At 38.6% G+C, this 16,683-nt stretch overlaps 1 protein-coding gene across 3 annotated transcripts in view; it reads right to left on the bottom strand.

Annotated features, from left to right (window-relative positions):
• Nucleotides 1-12,393, bottom strand: part of POU6F2 (POU class 6 homeobox 2) — a 313,991-nt gene extending 301,598 nt beyond the window's left edge. For 2 of the 3 annotated variants that reach the window (XM_063323941.1, XM_063323942.1), the window contains exon 1: nt 12,258-12,393. In XM_063323941.1, the coding sequence (XP_063180011.1) occupies nt 12,258-12,362 (105 nt within the window). In that variant the 5' untranslated portion in view covers nt 12,363-12,393. Of the gene's footprint in view, nt 1-11,502; nt 11,659-12,257 lie in introns of those variants that run through there. The other variant, XM_063323943.1, reaches the window with a different exon arrangement.
• Nucleotides 12,394-16,683: the final 4,290 nt, after the last annotated feature.

Here is a 16,683-nt window from a genome sequence, read left to right as displayed (position 1 = left end):
TTCGTATTTTATAAAGGAAAGCTGAGATACTTTGCCAGTGGGATTTGCCAGCAGAAATTTCTGAGCAGCAAGGAAACCTGCCCCACAGTTTTCTGCTTCTGTCTTTATCCCTAGCCAGGTCCAGTCCTCTCTCCATAGCTCTTTTCATCTCAGCTTGCCCATCACTGGGCCAAGTCTTCTTCCCTACTCTCCCTCACAGTTTGCAACCCCTCTTGGATGCACTCTTCCCTCAGGCTCCTACTTTTCCTCTCCATCCCTCACCACTCTCTATTCCTGATTGACTACTGTGCACTCATCGTTTCAATCTACACCTGTGCCTTCCCTGGCTCTTGTCCTGTCTTCATTTGAATCACGCCTCTTCCTCCTCCATCTCCCCCAGAGGGTAGACACTGAATACACAGAACAGCAAGGGGTGAGGGTCCCTGGTGCCACCTCTGCCATTTCCCAAGACAGGCCAAGTTAGAAGCTAGACTTCCAAGGGGGAAAAAAAATAATCTGAAATCCCTAAAAGAGGGAAGAAGAGATAGGCTTAAACTGGAGCAAGAAAGATTCTTTTTTGCCGCAAGGAAAACTTAATAACAGTGCATGCTAAGGCAGGGATAGTTAAACTCAACGAATAGCACATGAATACTGTGGTATTGGTGCTGCTGGAGTTTTACAGGAAGCTCTTAGACAAATACCAGTCAGATGTGACTCAGATAAGCTGATCCTGTCTGTGTGCAGATGACTTTCTGAAGTTCCTTTCACACCTTTATTTTCTGTGAATCTTTAGGGGATGTAAGCTGTTTAAAGTTGCCAAGTAAACATGTGCCAACTACATTTCTCAAAGGCTTGGAACATAATCAAACATGGGTGGATTGTCACAGGATACCAAAAGAGATATCTCAGGCTCAAGACTCCTACTCCTCCCCAAATTCAGAATTCTGCTCTTAAATATGGGGTGTCTTTAAAATGGACAAAACTGTCCCCTATTCCCCTGTCCTCCGTGGGAACCGCTGAAGTATTTTAGCTGAAATTGTCTTCAAAAATATTCAGGAAGAGGCAGCCAACCAGGTGGAAACACTAACAGCAGCAGCAGCACTTAAGATAGGAAATACTGGGCTACTTCAATTATAGAAGATTCTACAAGCCCTGCCAATATTTTTCCCTTGGGCTCTCACAAAATGGGGTAGCAAAGAGAGAAATATCTCACAACCTTCACAGAATCCCTTAAAACTCCTATGTGCCTGTTTAAAAGGGATTATGAAATAAAGTAGAGTTAGGAAGCTTCTCAAAATTTCAAAGAAAACTCGTGGATGAACCACAAAATTGCTATTTTAATTTTTTTTCCTGTGTCTGGCTAAATTTTAAGATGTTTTCCATTAGCATAACTGTCATTATTTGTTTTGCTTCTACTGTCTTCGTTTGCTGTTTTTATTCACCCTTTGACTTGGAGTTGAAGAATTCATCTGACAATATAAACTATAGAAAGAGGGAATTTAACTGACATTAATTCCTATGAATTTCATTTGTTTTCTTTTTCACTAATCCAGGTGTACTAACTGAATAATGCTCTGGAAACATAGATCTTTGTCAAATGTCACAGAGAGCAACACTGCAGACCATGGGGTAATAAAAAAAAAAAAAAAAGAAAGAAAAAAAGAAAAAGAGAGAGAGAGAATTTTAAAACCATAATGCATTTGATTGATTCAGAAAGCAGCCTTTATTTTGTTTTGGTTGTGGCGTGAGGTACTGACTACTATGGTTTGACTGGCGCTCACTTCCCTCCATTCCATGTTTTCATTACTGCCAGTAAAGGTATGGATGGTGACCAGTGAAACAGGATTTGGCCCTTTCACCTTGTCTGTTTTTCAATTCCGAATGGATGTTAATGAATGCCAATTTGTTGCTAAATAAGGCTTGATCCTTCCTCTCTTCCCCCAGTCTGATTTCTGCCTATCCCTTTTTCATTTCCATGTGAAAAATTGGAAATTCCAGTCCATCTATTTGGGCCTTATTCCCATTGACACTATGGTGGTTTTCTACCATTCTGGAAATATAGAAGAGCTTTGATATACACATAAATAAACTACTCTTACACCCACTTTACAGCTGGTTTGTAATACCAGATGGTATAAAGAAGTCTCAGTATAAAGTAGAATCAGGCTACTATCTCCAGGGGCTGAGCTTCTCAAAAAAGAAAAATAACCAAACACGAGCATTAAAAAAATGAAACGATAATAGCTATTTTTAATACGATTTCTCTTTTCAGGTGCCAATTTCAGTCTTGGTTTCTCCAGAATTAAGGGAAATTACATGAGAACTTTTACAGTTTGGCTTGCAGGACTGATCGGGGAAAAAAAAAAAAGAGACCAGTTTGTATACAGTATAATTAATATCAGTCAGAAAGGAGCACACTGGGCTCAATTTTAGTGTCCTTCTATTTTGCTTTCTGTGCCTTCTCACTGGTTAGCTTGGGAGTCACATCACACAGTTCATAATTAATCAAGCATTGAAGACTACACTGGTAAATTTGTTCATGTAAGGGGTTCCGAATCTGATGGAACACGCTTAAAAGCTGCTGGTGATCATGTTTACCCAAATGTAACTCTGTTTAGCTCCAGAGAGTTACTTGTGATGAACCCCAGTAAACACCAGATCAAAAAGAAATCCCAAGAACACATCCTGAACGTAGTCATTTTTCGAGGTTTAGTGTGCTTTTATTTTCTTGGGGAAATATGAGGCTATTTTGCAGGGTTTTTTTTTAATTTAGAGCATAACTGAAATTCACCTGCATACACCAATAAATGTCTGTTGTATCAGAAATGAACGACATCACCATACCAATGAGGTAAAAAAAATAAATCTCAACACACTGTCCAGATTAAAAGCACAGATCCTTGTGCAGTTCTTAATTCAATAAAATGCTGTGGTGCTTCATGGTCAGAAGGAAATACTCCTTTGGCAGCAAGTGTTTGTACTGTGTCCTTCATGAAAGAGTCAAAGGGTACTTTACAATCCAATCCAATGCTGGATATAACCTTTTAAATAAATAAACCGTGGTTTAAGGATTTAGAAAGCACTAGATCAAAGAATGTAATCTTTGAGATCTAATAACTACGGTGATGGGACCAGCATAAGGACATGAGCAGAATAGAACAAAGGTTTGCTGAATATCCACAGTGCCTCTTGGGTTAAAATTCATTACGGAGTCACTCTAAATCCCTAGTTAGGGGGCAACCCTCAATTTCTCCTCTTGCTAAGAATCCAGCATGAACTTAAAAAAATAAACAGAAACCAATATATTCAGGGGAAGAAACTCCAGTCTTCAGCCTCTTTTTTTGTTGCTGTTTGACTATTCGAAATCCAGGTCTTATTTTCCAAACATCTGCCAGTGAGTCCATTGCTTGCTCCTCCAAGATTTCAGATGCAGCCTCCGGGTTTTTGCCTACATCACCACTACCCGCCCCCTGCCACCCCCCAAGATTCCTACTCTCCAGGATTAACTGAGTGGAGTCAGAGAACTGGCTTTTTTTATTTCAGCTGTACGTGTCTCTATCCCATTGAAGCCAGGTGAGATCCAAGCCTTTAGTGTCACATAGTCTAATGCACAGCATGGTCCTCATGTGAGCTTTCTTGCTAAGTCTGTGGGGATACTTGTGGATGTGCTTGTGTGAGAAGCTGGAGCAGGTGGTGACTACTGCATCCAAATTCCTGGAAAAAAAATCTTCTTATCTTTCTTTATTTCCCACCATGGGCATTACAACGCACAAACCATCACTTCTGCCTACTGTTCAACCAGCATCTTGTCAAATCTGGCCGCAAGATTAAGCTTCCCCAATTCTGAATTCAATATTACAACCCTAAGGATATAAGAACCAAGCTGGAACATTCTGGTTTTTGGGGCTGTTTTTTTCGTCTTAATGGACAAAATTGTTTCAGCTCTGAGATCACAGTTTGCCCTGACTATAATGATAAATCATCATGAATGACACTAAGTGAAATGAGTTTGATGTTCTCCGCTTTATTCTTCCACATTAGAAGCCACTTTTACATTTGCCACAACTTTCAACCTTTCCTCCAAAAGAACTGGGAGCTTCTTGTTTGCAGATATTATTTCTGCTTTGTATAATCCATTTGAAGAATGTGAAGCACGTTTTGTACACAGAAAGGGATGAGCACCGTGAAGGGAAGGGAAGACTACAGCCAGGAGTCTTGCAATAGCTGTTTGTTTCTTAGAGCAGCATAATTCTCCTTTATTCCAAGTTATTTTATTTAACTTTAAACAGAACAATTTTCACAGGAAACCTCACAATTTTTCCTTCATTAACAATGTCTGAGCTGGGGGGGGGGTGTCAGGGATCAAATGAAAAATTTCCCCTTGTGTGATTCAGGGCCTGATTCTGCCTTCAAAGACTGAAAAAAACATTCAGCCCTTGCTGGAACAGAGTCCTGCCTAACAAAGCCAGTGGGAAGTTCACGACACTGTAAGCATTTAGCACTTGGCAGCGTCTTGTTCCAGTACCAACAGCTATAGCCATCGCAACAGCATCTCAGAACTGCCAGACTTAAAGAGTATCAGAGTTATTTGATGCATCTTTAGGCCATTTTTATTTTTAAAGTTGGATTTGGTAACAATCAGACACAGTTCTCTATTGTTATAAACTGAAAAAAACAACAATCACAGCATTTAGTGTGTTGATGCTAGTTTGCCATTGATGGAAGACAATGTGATTTTAAGTCACAAGCTCGAGATAAGGATATGAATGTTTTGGTCATTAATATTGTTGCTTCAGTCTTAGTTGATGCTGCAAATTTATTCCTCCTCTCCCCCCAAGAAAAAAAGAAGAGATGACTTCCAGAAATGGGCTAAAGCCGCCAGCTTCTAAAAATCAGACCTTTTATTCTGCTAAAAATCCTCCATACTTCATTGCACATGAAACATGAGCAAAGCTCAAGTAAAAGCCAAGTTAGAGCTTCGCAAGTTGGCTCAGTAAGTGGAAAAGCAGTTACAGTTTAGTGAAAAGGACAACATTCTGATACAGAATTATCTCTTACAGTATGTCTAACAGCAGCTGTTCTGTAATAGTATTAACATGACTTTCACTAATCTGCTCGTAAAAACCTCATGCTCTGTTATTTTCTATTGCTTGAAAGTCTTGTTTCCATAGCAGGGGGTGACTAAAAAGCCACTTTTGTCTTTTACTGGTGCCCTTATAATATTTCCTTTTTGGAAGTGCCATTACACAGCTGGATTGTGTCTTCTAAACACACATGAGTCCAAGGTCCTTGAAAATGCTAGAAGCTTGTAAAATAAAATTTACGTGATGGAATCAGTGACTGAAGTAGCATTAAGTTCCTTTCTAACATTTCTTTTTCTTTTGCTTAAGGACATGTTTCTCTTTACAATGTCCTCCCCTATCTGTGGGTTCAGAGCCCCATCCTGGCAAGAGTTACCTATGGGAATAGATCATATTTAGCAAATAGCTTAGGTAACACTCTCTGGAAATACCACAGGATCAAAAATTACTCTCTCAAGTCAGATTTCGCAGCAGTGCTTATCAAATTATTGGATTTCTTTTACAGTAAGGTGTTACAGGAAAGCCCATCAAGACAAGTCCCGTCTGTTTTGACAAAGAACAGCTAACAGCATCCTACCCTGTAAACCCTCATTCACATGAGCAAAGGGCATAGGACAGCTGTGCAACTACATCACAGAGCAAAATCCATTTCCTCAACTTTAAGTATATGCACCCATGTTAATGACATCCATTTCTAGTACTCATGCCAGTAAAAGGAAGACTACGCATAAAAGTTTGTGGGACCTAGTTTTGCTATAATATAGAATGGCATATACAAATTGTACCGCTCTGGGACAGAAAATACAGGCTTATTAGTAACCACAAAACATATTCTAAATAGCTGAAGAAAATTTAATTTATATCATTCACCATGGCTTGGACTAAAGATTTTTTGGGTCATGTCCTCCCCTCCCCCTTTAGTGTTTTTTTGTTTTGTTTTGTTTTTTAATACACTTTCTCCCACTTTTAAAAATGGCTAGAAATTTAGAACAGTCTCTTGATCTTCAAATTTTTCTTTTGATCTAACAGTTAGATAAAGCTCTCCTATGGAACAGCACTACCAGTCAACAGAGAATCAGCAGCAAATATCAACAACTAATCTTTCTCTTTTGAAGAAATAGTCCTACATATCACAGAGGTTTCAAAGCCAACGATAAAACAAAAAGCCCGAAGCTATAGTCCATTTACCTGTAGCCCTGACATCCTCAAAAAATAAAAGTGTTCAAGAGCCTAGAGTTACTGTCTTTAATCCTAATAGTCAGTTCTAATTATAAACGACTTTGCATTGCAATTATTCAGCTAGTATTTAAACCAGACTGTGTTGTATTTATTAGCAATGACAGTTACTCAATAGGCAAGTTGGACCAGATCCTGCAAAGTGTTATTTACATGAGGAGTCCCACTGAGTTCAGTATTGTACTGTGCACCTGAAGATTTAGCAGCTGCAGACTTCTTATATGGGCTTAAGTGATTTCCTGAGCAACTTTTACGTACACATTTGAGTCCCGTTAACTGTAATGAGAGAATGGCACATATTCAGAACTGACTGATCTGAGGTTCTTCCTGCCACTTTTACAATTTCAGAGTAAGAAGCAGCATTACAAGCAAATGTCACCAAGAGATGTAAATCACAGGAGAAAAAAAAAAAAAAAAGTATTTTGCTATGTCCTCATCTAATGTTGAAAATGCTATCTACAGTTTGTCTTCGATTGTCCTTTTATTTTCTTCCATTTGAATTGCAGTTCAGATCAGAAAAGAAAAATAAAAGTCTTGTTACAGCTACAGGTCAGCGTAAGATAAGAGGCTCAGCACAGTCACTTCTATGTACTGTACATACAAAAGTGTCCCAGACTGGTATTTAGTTTATCGGTCTGCAATCTAGGAAACACAGCACAGGTACTTGAATGTAAATGCATTGCCAAAAGATAAAAATCTACATCGCTGGATGAGTGTCACTTGTCCAGCAATTTAAAGGTCATCTGACTCATCTGACATACTTCATTTTTCTCTTAGAATAATAGTGAATATACACAGAGTGTAAATCACAGCTTTTTAAAGCTTTGACCTCTTAATTGGCCTGACCCACAAACTAACAAGAGACAGCAAAGTAGCGCAGAAAAGAATAAAGAAATTTAATATGAAAAAATGAGTAAAGATGTTTTTAGAGGGCGGATTTCAATTAAAACACGATTTTGGTGTGAAAACAAAAAAAATCTTTTTAAGCATGAATGAAAATGATAAAAATCCATATTTTTTTTGCTGTAAAAACAAAAGTCAACAGAGAAACGCATTCTTTTGCTGGAATCCAGGCCTAGGACCAAAGAATTTACATATATTAAATTAACAAGATCCAAACTCCTCTACAACAAATATTTATACTGTAAAATATTACAGCCACATTCCTGCATCTCCTTACAATAATAATTCTTAAGGACACAGTATACTAGAGAGGGTATAAAACAGTGCGTTTCTGCGGAGATGGAATGCTTCATTATCAGAGTACCAGCTTGTTCATAAATATTAAAAAACATGTTTTTGAAGTTTTTCAAACGTGATTCTTATTGTTTACATTGTCTCTCTACTACTGAAAACAACAGTCAGTGTGTACGTGTCCATAAATCTCTCTCTCACAGTCTCAAACTGCAGAAAACAACTGCTGGTGACTGTAAAGGACAACAGTGTCTGTGCTGGACAAACACTAAGCAGACAAGGGGACAAGTAGTCTGACCTTACTTATGCAAGTAGTCATGCTTACAGTGATAGGTCTAATTCTTGCTAGAGAGAGCAGGGTTTGTCCCAAACCGTAGACAAGAGGGCATAATTCCTTGCTGTATTATAAAAGTGGGTCTTAAATTTATGCGTAAGGTGGTTCTGTTCTGTTTGTATACATTCTAGGCACTTCTGTATATTAGATTAGAGATGGAAATGGGTATTCCAAAAGAAAAAGACCTCCCCTACTACTACAAGAAGAATCACTTAAAGATTACTCAAGAAAAACTAACATTATAGATCTGATCTTCATTCGGTAAAAATTAAACTCCTGGATGTGTGTTGATCTGCATTACAAAACAACACTGCAACAGATCAAACTTCTGAAAAGTGACCCGTGAGTTACAGGAATGAACAGCTTCTCCAAAACATTTACCTCCCCTGCTCTCTTGTTGTTAATTGTGGGGAAAAAACAAACAAACAAACAAAAAAACCCCAACAAGCTAAAATACAGAACAGGAAGACCCACCTTGGCTGCAGCAATGTACCAGTCTCATAAATTGGGCTTCAGAGCAGAACTTTATGGGAAAAGCATGCATGTTTACCCTTGCATAAATAGCATAAATAGCTTTCACTAGATGATGAGATCACATGGAGGATACCATTGAAATATAGAAAATAAACACGGTTAACATGTAGTAAGAGAACTCAAACATAGCAATAATAACAGCAAACGCCTGCTTATTTGAAGAAGGTTACCTAATTTACTTCCTCTCATCTTACAGAGATCTAATTTAAGCTGCCGCCCCCCCCACACCCACCCCCTCCCCTTCCCGTTTTAGTATATTTGCAGGAACCAGTGAACACAGAAATGTGCAGCCAGCCCGGGCCCTCAGGCCGGTGGATCAAGATGGCAGGCTGGCCTGGGCTCCCCCGGGGATAGCAGAGCCAGAAGGGTGATTGGACACAGTGACCTGTCTGCATGAGATGAGACAAAAACAGGAGGGCTGTAATGCTGATGAACTAACCTGTCACTCACAAGCTCAGGTCTGAAAAAAAAAAAAAAAAGAAAAAAAGAAAGAAAAAAAAGAAAAAAAAAAGATGGGGAAAAAAAGAGAAAAAAAAGTGCAGTACAGATTTTAGAAAGCATACAAGGTAGAGAAAATACAGCATAATTGGAATAATTAGATGATGCATTTAATTACCTGTTCATTTAGATGGGCTCAGGATATATAAGGAATATGGCATAAAAATCCAGCTAATAGTTTCTATAAGAGCAAAACACATTTTCAAGAAATAACGGGTATTATGGTTCAGCGTGCAAGGGAGGATGCTACAGACTACTGCTGACAGGGATCGGGGTTTCATTCCAAACACACCAGTTATGAATCAAAATCACAATGAGCAATGAGCTTCTAGATCTTGACACGCTAGGCAAGGAGGTTGTTCTTCAGAGTACTTGCCTGTTTAATTGCTTGCTTGGGGGAGGAAAAATCCAGAGGGAAGGTATACAAGCAATTCCGCACCTTGGAGCCAGTATACCCAGGTGCTAGGTAATGGTCAGGATTGTAGCACTCTGCCTACCATTGCCATCACCAGTGGGAGCCACTGTGGACACTGGTGCTCGGAGACAGAGGAAATCAAGAATATAAAAAAAAAAAAAAAAGTGGAAAATACATTTAATGATGAACAAGTACTTGGTGTTGAAAATGCCTTTAAATCAGCATGCTCCTGCTATTACTTTCGTGTCATACACAGACTAGTGTTTGAACTACAAATAACTGTTAGTGTTTCTGATCTCCATTGGAGCAGAGATATACATGTATAGTTCGAATTTTTAATTAGGCAAGTTCACACTCCATTAGCAGCAAACAAGACTGAATTTAAAGCTACATCTGCTGGATTAGTCAAAACAAAATTTAGTTCTCGCAGCTGGAGAAAAATACAATTCTGAAATAAAAAGGCCAAATGATAAACATTTATTTAAAGTTTCTGCTTTTGGAGGCTTGAAAGTTAACAAGGACTCTTAAGAACTTTTTCTAAAACAATAGTGTCGGGAAAGAAATGTATCTTCTAAAAATATACACATACTGAATATACAAATATTTATTATTTATCAATACTAAATATAGACTTACGGTGTGGAAAGATTTTATGGCATAGGGTTTATCTTTTGATAGTTATTTTCTCTTGTCAGCTGAGTATGAGAGTCCATAGAGAAAGTCTATTTCTATTTCCAGCAATGTATGGTAATTACACTGATTGCTCTGTGCTTCCCAAGTTTTAAGTAACTCTTTTATTATACTATTAGAAAATACATCATTTTTACCTGGGGGAAAAAAAAAAACAAACCCACACCATTTTGTTCTGTCTTGCCATGTAGCTAATAACCAAACACTGGACAATTAATCAAAAGCAAAACATTCCTGGATATTTTGTGGATTTATGAACACATTTGGGTGTGCACACTTACACATACAATATGTAAATATGTACACATACGGATCTAAAAAAATGTTTGAAACACCTAACATAATAAGTTGCACAATAATAGTATCCATAAATTCTGACATAAAAAGCCCAAAGAAGTTAGTCACCTAAAATAGTGAAATGTATTTTTCTTTGAAGTGCATGCCCTTGTTATTGATTTTTAGGAAATTAAATACACTAACACACAATATAAACATTTTTCCAGACATTCACTGAACTTTTTTTTAATTGACGAAATATGGAATGCTACACAGAGAAAAACATGCTCCTACCCTTTCCAGCCTCAAAACCACTTTCCGAGAGCTAGCGAGCTTTAAACATAAAATAGCTAACTTACACTTTCTTACATGCCAAAGCAAAAGTTACATTAAAGAGATATTACAAGCTTTGAGATTTCTCAAGGTTTCAGGGTATATTTTCTGTCAGGTGTACTTGCTCAAACCCTTGCCATTTTATCTGCCTTAGAATTACTAAATATATTTCTTTAAGACTGACCAAGTTTCCACAAAAAGGTAATTAACCCGCTCTAAAATACATATTTTCACACAATGTAATACTGGCAAACATGCCCCACTTTTTAGGTATAAGCCAGCCTAATATAAAGCTGTTAATGTTTGGGGGATTTTTAATAAAAAATGTATCTTTTATTTTTAAAATATTTAAAGCAATAAAAGTCTGTGGTAAACATGGTATTACATATTTGACATTTTCCGCCCAGAAATGCATTACTGTGTACGATGGTATTAATAAACCATGTGCTTTGAGGGACTTCTGTGCTTTGCCATAATTTAGTTGAAAACAGTGCGTAGGATGCATTTTTTTCCACCATTGTATCAACATATAGGAAACACAAATACTATGTCATCACCTCAGCAGCATGCGTTCACTACACTGGAAACATATGCAAAAAACCACAAACTTTTGAGAGTTCAAAAAATACCCTTTGCCAGAGACTGATTTACAAGTCAGTAGTTAATGAGAAAGTGCTGAGCACAAAATTTTGTTAGAAAAACAGACACCTTCATCCGACTCCGGCTGCATTCATAGGAAAACAGCCCTCCCCGTACTACAGGAGAAAATAATTTAATTTCTTTCCCCACTTCAGGTTATTATTTGAAGCAAATGAAAAGACAATGATTCTTCTCTCTTCTGGCTACAGCTAGAAACAGCACGGTTAAAACACACACATAAAAACTACAGACTTATCAGAAATCACAAAACAGAAAGAGAAGGACTCACTGACCCATTTGGAAGACAAAGACGACAAAACGGAAAAGCTCTAAAAATCAGCTTGTGAGGCCTTTGAGAGATATTCTTCTGGCATTTCATCACAGCAGCCCCAGACCAGTTCACTTCCCTGGATACAGGGAGGGAGAACTAAATAGAGCTGTTTATTAAAGCTGTTGTGCTGGATTGCATTAGGAAGCACGAGCAGACCACCTGGACCTTTCAGATTGTGGCAGTGTTTAATTTGCAGGCTGCCCCTCTGCAGCAGCAAAGACTACTACATTTACCAAGCTCAATCACACATTATCTGGGTTAGGAGTAAAAGAAGAAAAAAAGAAAAAGAAAAAAAAATAAAAAATCCACAGCCTGTAGTACAGGAATACAGTCAATATAGAAATAATGAACAGCATTAGAAATAGAAAGCAACTCCCCAGCAAACATAACACTTCCACTCCTCAGTTCTTCTACTTCAGCACATTTAAACAAAATACAACGGTAAATTAATAAATAGATTGATTTGGCAAAGCTCAGACTAAATTATAAACCGGGTTTATTAGAAGAAAAGCATGGTATTTTAGGTTTAACTAGTGATTCCCTGGCCAGATTATTGTGGTTCTTTTGCCTTTCTCACTTTCAGTACTACACTCACTGGTAGCTGAAGATACAGATAGAAAGATGGTACTGTAAATATGAATTATGTGAATCATATGGTTAGACCCTTGTGGAAAAAAAAAAAATAAAAGGGGAGTTGAGAAATGGCTGACTCCATACCTGACCAATTACAGCTTGCATGGTCCCTGTGTCCTGCTGAGCTGAAAGATCGCAATCCATCATATGTAGTCTTTGAAAAGGAGAATGGGGGTTTCTGGCATGCATCTGTCAATCAACTTCTGCACTCACAACCATCACCAAAAGCCAGGGAAAAAAAGTCAAGCTGCTCCACCAAATAGGATGAAACAGTCATGTGACCTTCAGCACACTCACACACATACATACTTCCATACAACGTATGAATTTTCTGCAGATATGAAATGACATTGACAAATACCCAATACCAAGTAAATAAAGTGAGACAAACAGCTACTCACCAAAGACAAAACACTTGCTGTAATCTTCAGCCTAAAGATTTAATAAACCTAAAAGGTATTTTTAACCGAGGCTTTTCTTTTGAGCCTAAACTTTTCAGATAAGGTGATATAATTTTATATATGCAGACAGTGGTCAGAACTTTAACCCCTCGCGTGCTCTCACAGCCTCTATTTTTTATTTTCCCCTTTGTACTTTTTACTTTATGGCTGTTTGAGTTCCTGATTATTATCTTTTTTCTTTAAGTTCCTTTTGTGAAGAGGCTTGCATTGCCTTCTTTGGACACGCACAAATTATGAGAACTTGATAGAAGAAAATTGTTAACAGGAGAAAAAGGAGCAGGGGCTGCGAAACCCGTGTCTGTACTCACAAGCCAAAACGTGTCTCACTGCTTTACTCCTCCAGAAGTCAAATGTTTTCTTTATTGGAAATATATATTTAAGTATTAGTTTGTGCGAGCTGTGATGAGCACTCAAAATATAAAATATTCAGACTATGTAAATCCTACTTACGGAATCCTTTCCATTTTGAAGGTTAGCAGAGTTTTGGTTCATTCACTGCTCCACTGAACTGACATAAAATGTTGTTACTTATGAAGGCAAACATTACCATTTTTTCTAATGGAAGCAGTTTGTTTCATATATCTTCCCCTCTTAAGATTTGCAAGAATTTCCGAGACTATTTTTTCTTCTTGTCAAAATAGATCAGCCACTTGTCTCCAAAAACTGAGTGTCGTGAACAACACGCTGCAGCATTGATTGCTGATATGTTATTGGCCAGTGATTGCTGAAGGGTGACATTAATGTAACCCGGTAGCACTTTAACCCTTCGAAGATCAATACCGTCCTCTGGCAATACAGTAGAATAACAGCCCATATCATTTTTTGCTGTATTATGGCTTCATATAAATATTAGTGCATCTTTCTGCCCTCTTAAAATCGCATTTCTGTTACTAGTGCAAACAACCTGCTTTTCAAAGACTGTCGGAAGCAAAAATGCAGAAACAAGCAGTCTAGTCTCTAAGCTTAATATAATGCACGCTTTCCATTTGCAGCACATTTCTGGCAATATTTTGAAGTTATTATCTCATTTTTAACGGTATTGACATTATTGATCTTAGCATGTGATAGCCAAAGAAATGTGAGAATATCAACAATATTCCAATTGTAGGCACAGCACTTGCCAGTCTAATATTTTCTACAATGTAATTTTAAGATCCAACATCCAGGAGTGTTTGGAATGTGATGGAGTGCCTGTGTATGTATATGTGTATGTGTATATGTATATGTATGTATATATGCATGCATGTATAGTAGAGAGAGAATTTAGATCGAGGGGAGTGAGATGGGCAGGGAATATCAAGTTTAGCTTGCATTCTTCGAGGTTTTATAATACAACGTTTTCTTTAATTACTAAGAAAAAAGTTAAGAAAGGAACTTTTGGTACGTATTTCAAAAATCCTAAACAGGAAAAGAATTCACACACAGATGCACAGGGACCCAGAAGTGATCCTAGGCCAACGAGATATTTTATCTTAAAAAGTTTTTCAAATCAAGCATTTTTAGAGAGAGATACAATATTAACACTGAAACGCTGCCTCTAGGATGAGGAAAGAGCACTTGAAATGGTGCTTCCAACATCTGCTCTGCATTTCACTTATAAACATAATTAAAATGTACCATTTATGCTGAAATCTTATCTGCTTCTTACTCATGAAAGAAAATACACTGAACTAATACCTTGGGCTGCCTTTTGGTCAGCTGAGAATTTGCTGTGGTCTCATCCCTCGGGATGATTCCATGGATAAACCAGGCGGTGTTGTGAAGGCCATAATCAACATCCATATCATCGCAAGCAATCCAAAACACAACTGGTAAATGGGGGAGTGAGTAGAGGAGATGCCTCAGCTGCCTCCAGGAAAGCAGACACACTGAAGGCAAATACTGTATATGAATTTGAAAGGAAAGTTAAGGATGTTTATTTTATAGTTTTTCTTCAGGAGGAGCCTTTTCACAGTGGATGTGCACAAACTACCTTTCAAATTCCCTTAGCTTATCTAAGCAACTAAGCCTGACAATTACGACTGTGGGGTTTTTATTGTCAAAGTCACTGACCTAGACACACGTTGCAGCACACAAATAAGCACAGCGCTGATGCACACAAAGCTGCTGCACCCTTACGCAGCAACAAACCAACCAGACGCTCGCGCATACTCAGGCAAGAGCTGCAAGAGCCCCTTCTTCCCAAAGTGAGATATATGCTGCCTCTCTTTTTACCATGATTAACCTACTCTTCCAGGAAATGCCAATCTACTCTGTAAAATGTAAAACAACATCCCTGCAGTTAATACCTCTGCGTAAGTCACAGCATCACTGTTAAACTGAACAGCTGTACAAGCCTCCTTTGCTACCCCTGGAGCTGCTCTGACCTCTGTGGAGCTGGAGACCTTTTCCAAATCTACCTGGTCCTGTAGAGGCTGCACAGTTGGTACCTGGGCACCGTCCCAACTTCACTGCTCATCCTTTGGGTGCCAGCCTAGTATTTCTTTTTACTTACTCTGAGGAATTGTCTCCCTACCCTTCCAACCGCCCAAACACCTCCTTGCTTTGCTGTTTGAAAGGTGATTTAGCTCTCCCATCAGCAGTCAAAAAAGTGAGGGAACAAGGTAGCTCCTAACCTGCCACAAGGCAGACTCAGGTGGAGAGCAGGGTGGAAAGGGGAACTCGGCAGGCCAGGTTCCCTCTAGCGCTGCCAACTGGAGGAAAATTGTTGAAGGACAGAATGACAAATATTGCTTCCCAACCAGCTGTGCTGTATCCCTAGCAGAGACCTTCTGGTCTCCTTTGAAACTTTTTATCCATGGCTGTCCCTCAGCATAGCCAAAAGGAAAATGGTTATGGTGCCACCGCAATATACGGCAGCTATGCCTTCCTATATGCCATTATGGCACTGGGCATAGTTTTGCATTGTTGTACCTAAAATTCTTGAGAGGGGGGCAGTGATCAAGGCTTACACATGGAGGAGGCACAAATTTCAAGTGGTACAAAGCCTGTATTTTGAGCGGCACACTGCATCTCTGGCATCCAGGAGAAGTGGTAGTCCCCAGAGGCACTGAATACTTTCTCCCTTTCAGACTCTACTTTTTTCTCTGATCAGTTATCTGCAGTATACTTCCCCTCTTTAATTGAAACAATAAAAAATTAAAGTGGTACTTTTGACTAGAATAATGCGCTTGAATTTACCTCTCAGCTTCAAAGCTAAGAACTTGTGAAAACATTATTACTGTATATAATGCTTTCTCTTCTTTCTTCCAGGAGAATATATATTTCCTGGGTGAGAAACATAAGATTTAAAATTATACAGCAATGCAAAACCCAATTACTGCATAGTTAAAATGTCTTAAAACACACATTTATTTTTTATTGCCCATTATTTATGATTCTTTATGGTTCCTTGCCTCAAAAACTACAAGCCTTGTGATCAGCAGAGCCCAGGGTTTTACTACAATACCTTTACTCAGTTGCTCACATGCCATAGCAGAACTTGCAGCAGATTTAGTGAATCGAGCGAGAGATCCTCCGGCTTCTTACAGCATTGGTACACTAGGGGGACTATTTTTCCTCTTTTCTGGAGTGATGGATGCACGGCACTGTCAGAGCACGCTGTCGTACCTCACGCTACGGGCCCTTTACTCACCGGTGCTGAACAGGTTAAACACGCAAGGCTGGGTCTTGCACTCTTCGAAGATAAACAAGCCTAATTCTAAACTGTCAATGGCTCTTCCTCCCTCTCTCCCTCTCACTATCCATCTCTGCCAACCAGACACTATATTGCATTTTGCATCTTGATTTTCATGGATATGTGAGTGGGTTTTCTGTATGAGTGAAATTCTGCTCTCATTTATGCTAATTCCAAAAGACTTGTTTTGTATTAAGAGTCACTAATGGATTACAGTCTTTCTCTGTGCAAGTCCATCCTGGTCGATCACTTTTGCTTTTCAAAGGGAATTCTGCTATTAAAGAAACCAACCCTGCTGCTTCTAATTTCTGCTCCTCCAGATGTTATTAATGCATGATTTCTGGGTCCCTGCCACTCCCCCAGAGCTCCACTT

The sequence above is a fragment of the Chroicocephalus ridibundus genome, chromosome 2 (genome assembly GCF_963924245.1).
Source record: "Chroicocephalus ridibundus chromosome 2, bChrRid1.1, whole genome shotgun sequence".
In the NCBI taxonomy this organism is placed as follows: domain Eukaryota; kingdom Metazoa; phylum Chordata; class Aves; order Charadriiformes; family Laridae; genus Chroicocephalus; species Chroicocephalus ridibundus.
This window is presented reverse-complemented; position numbering and strand designations above follow the sequence as displayed.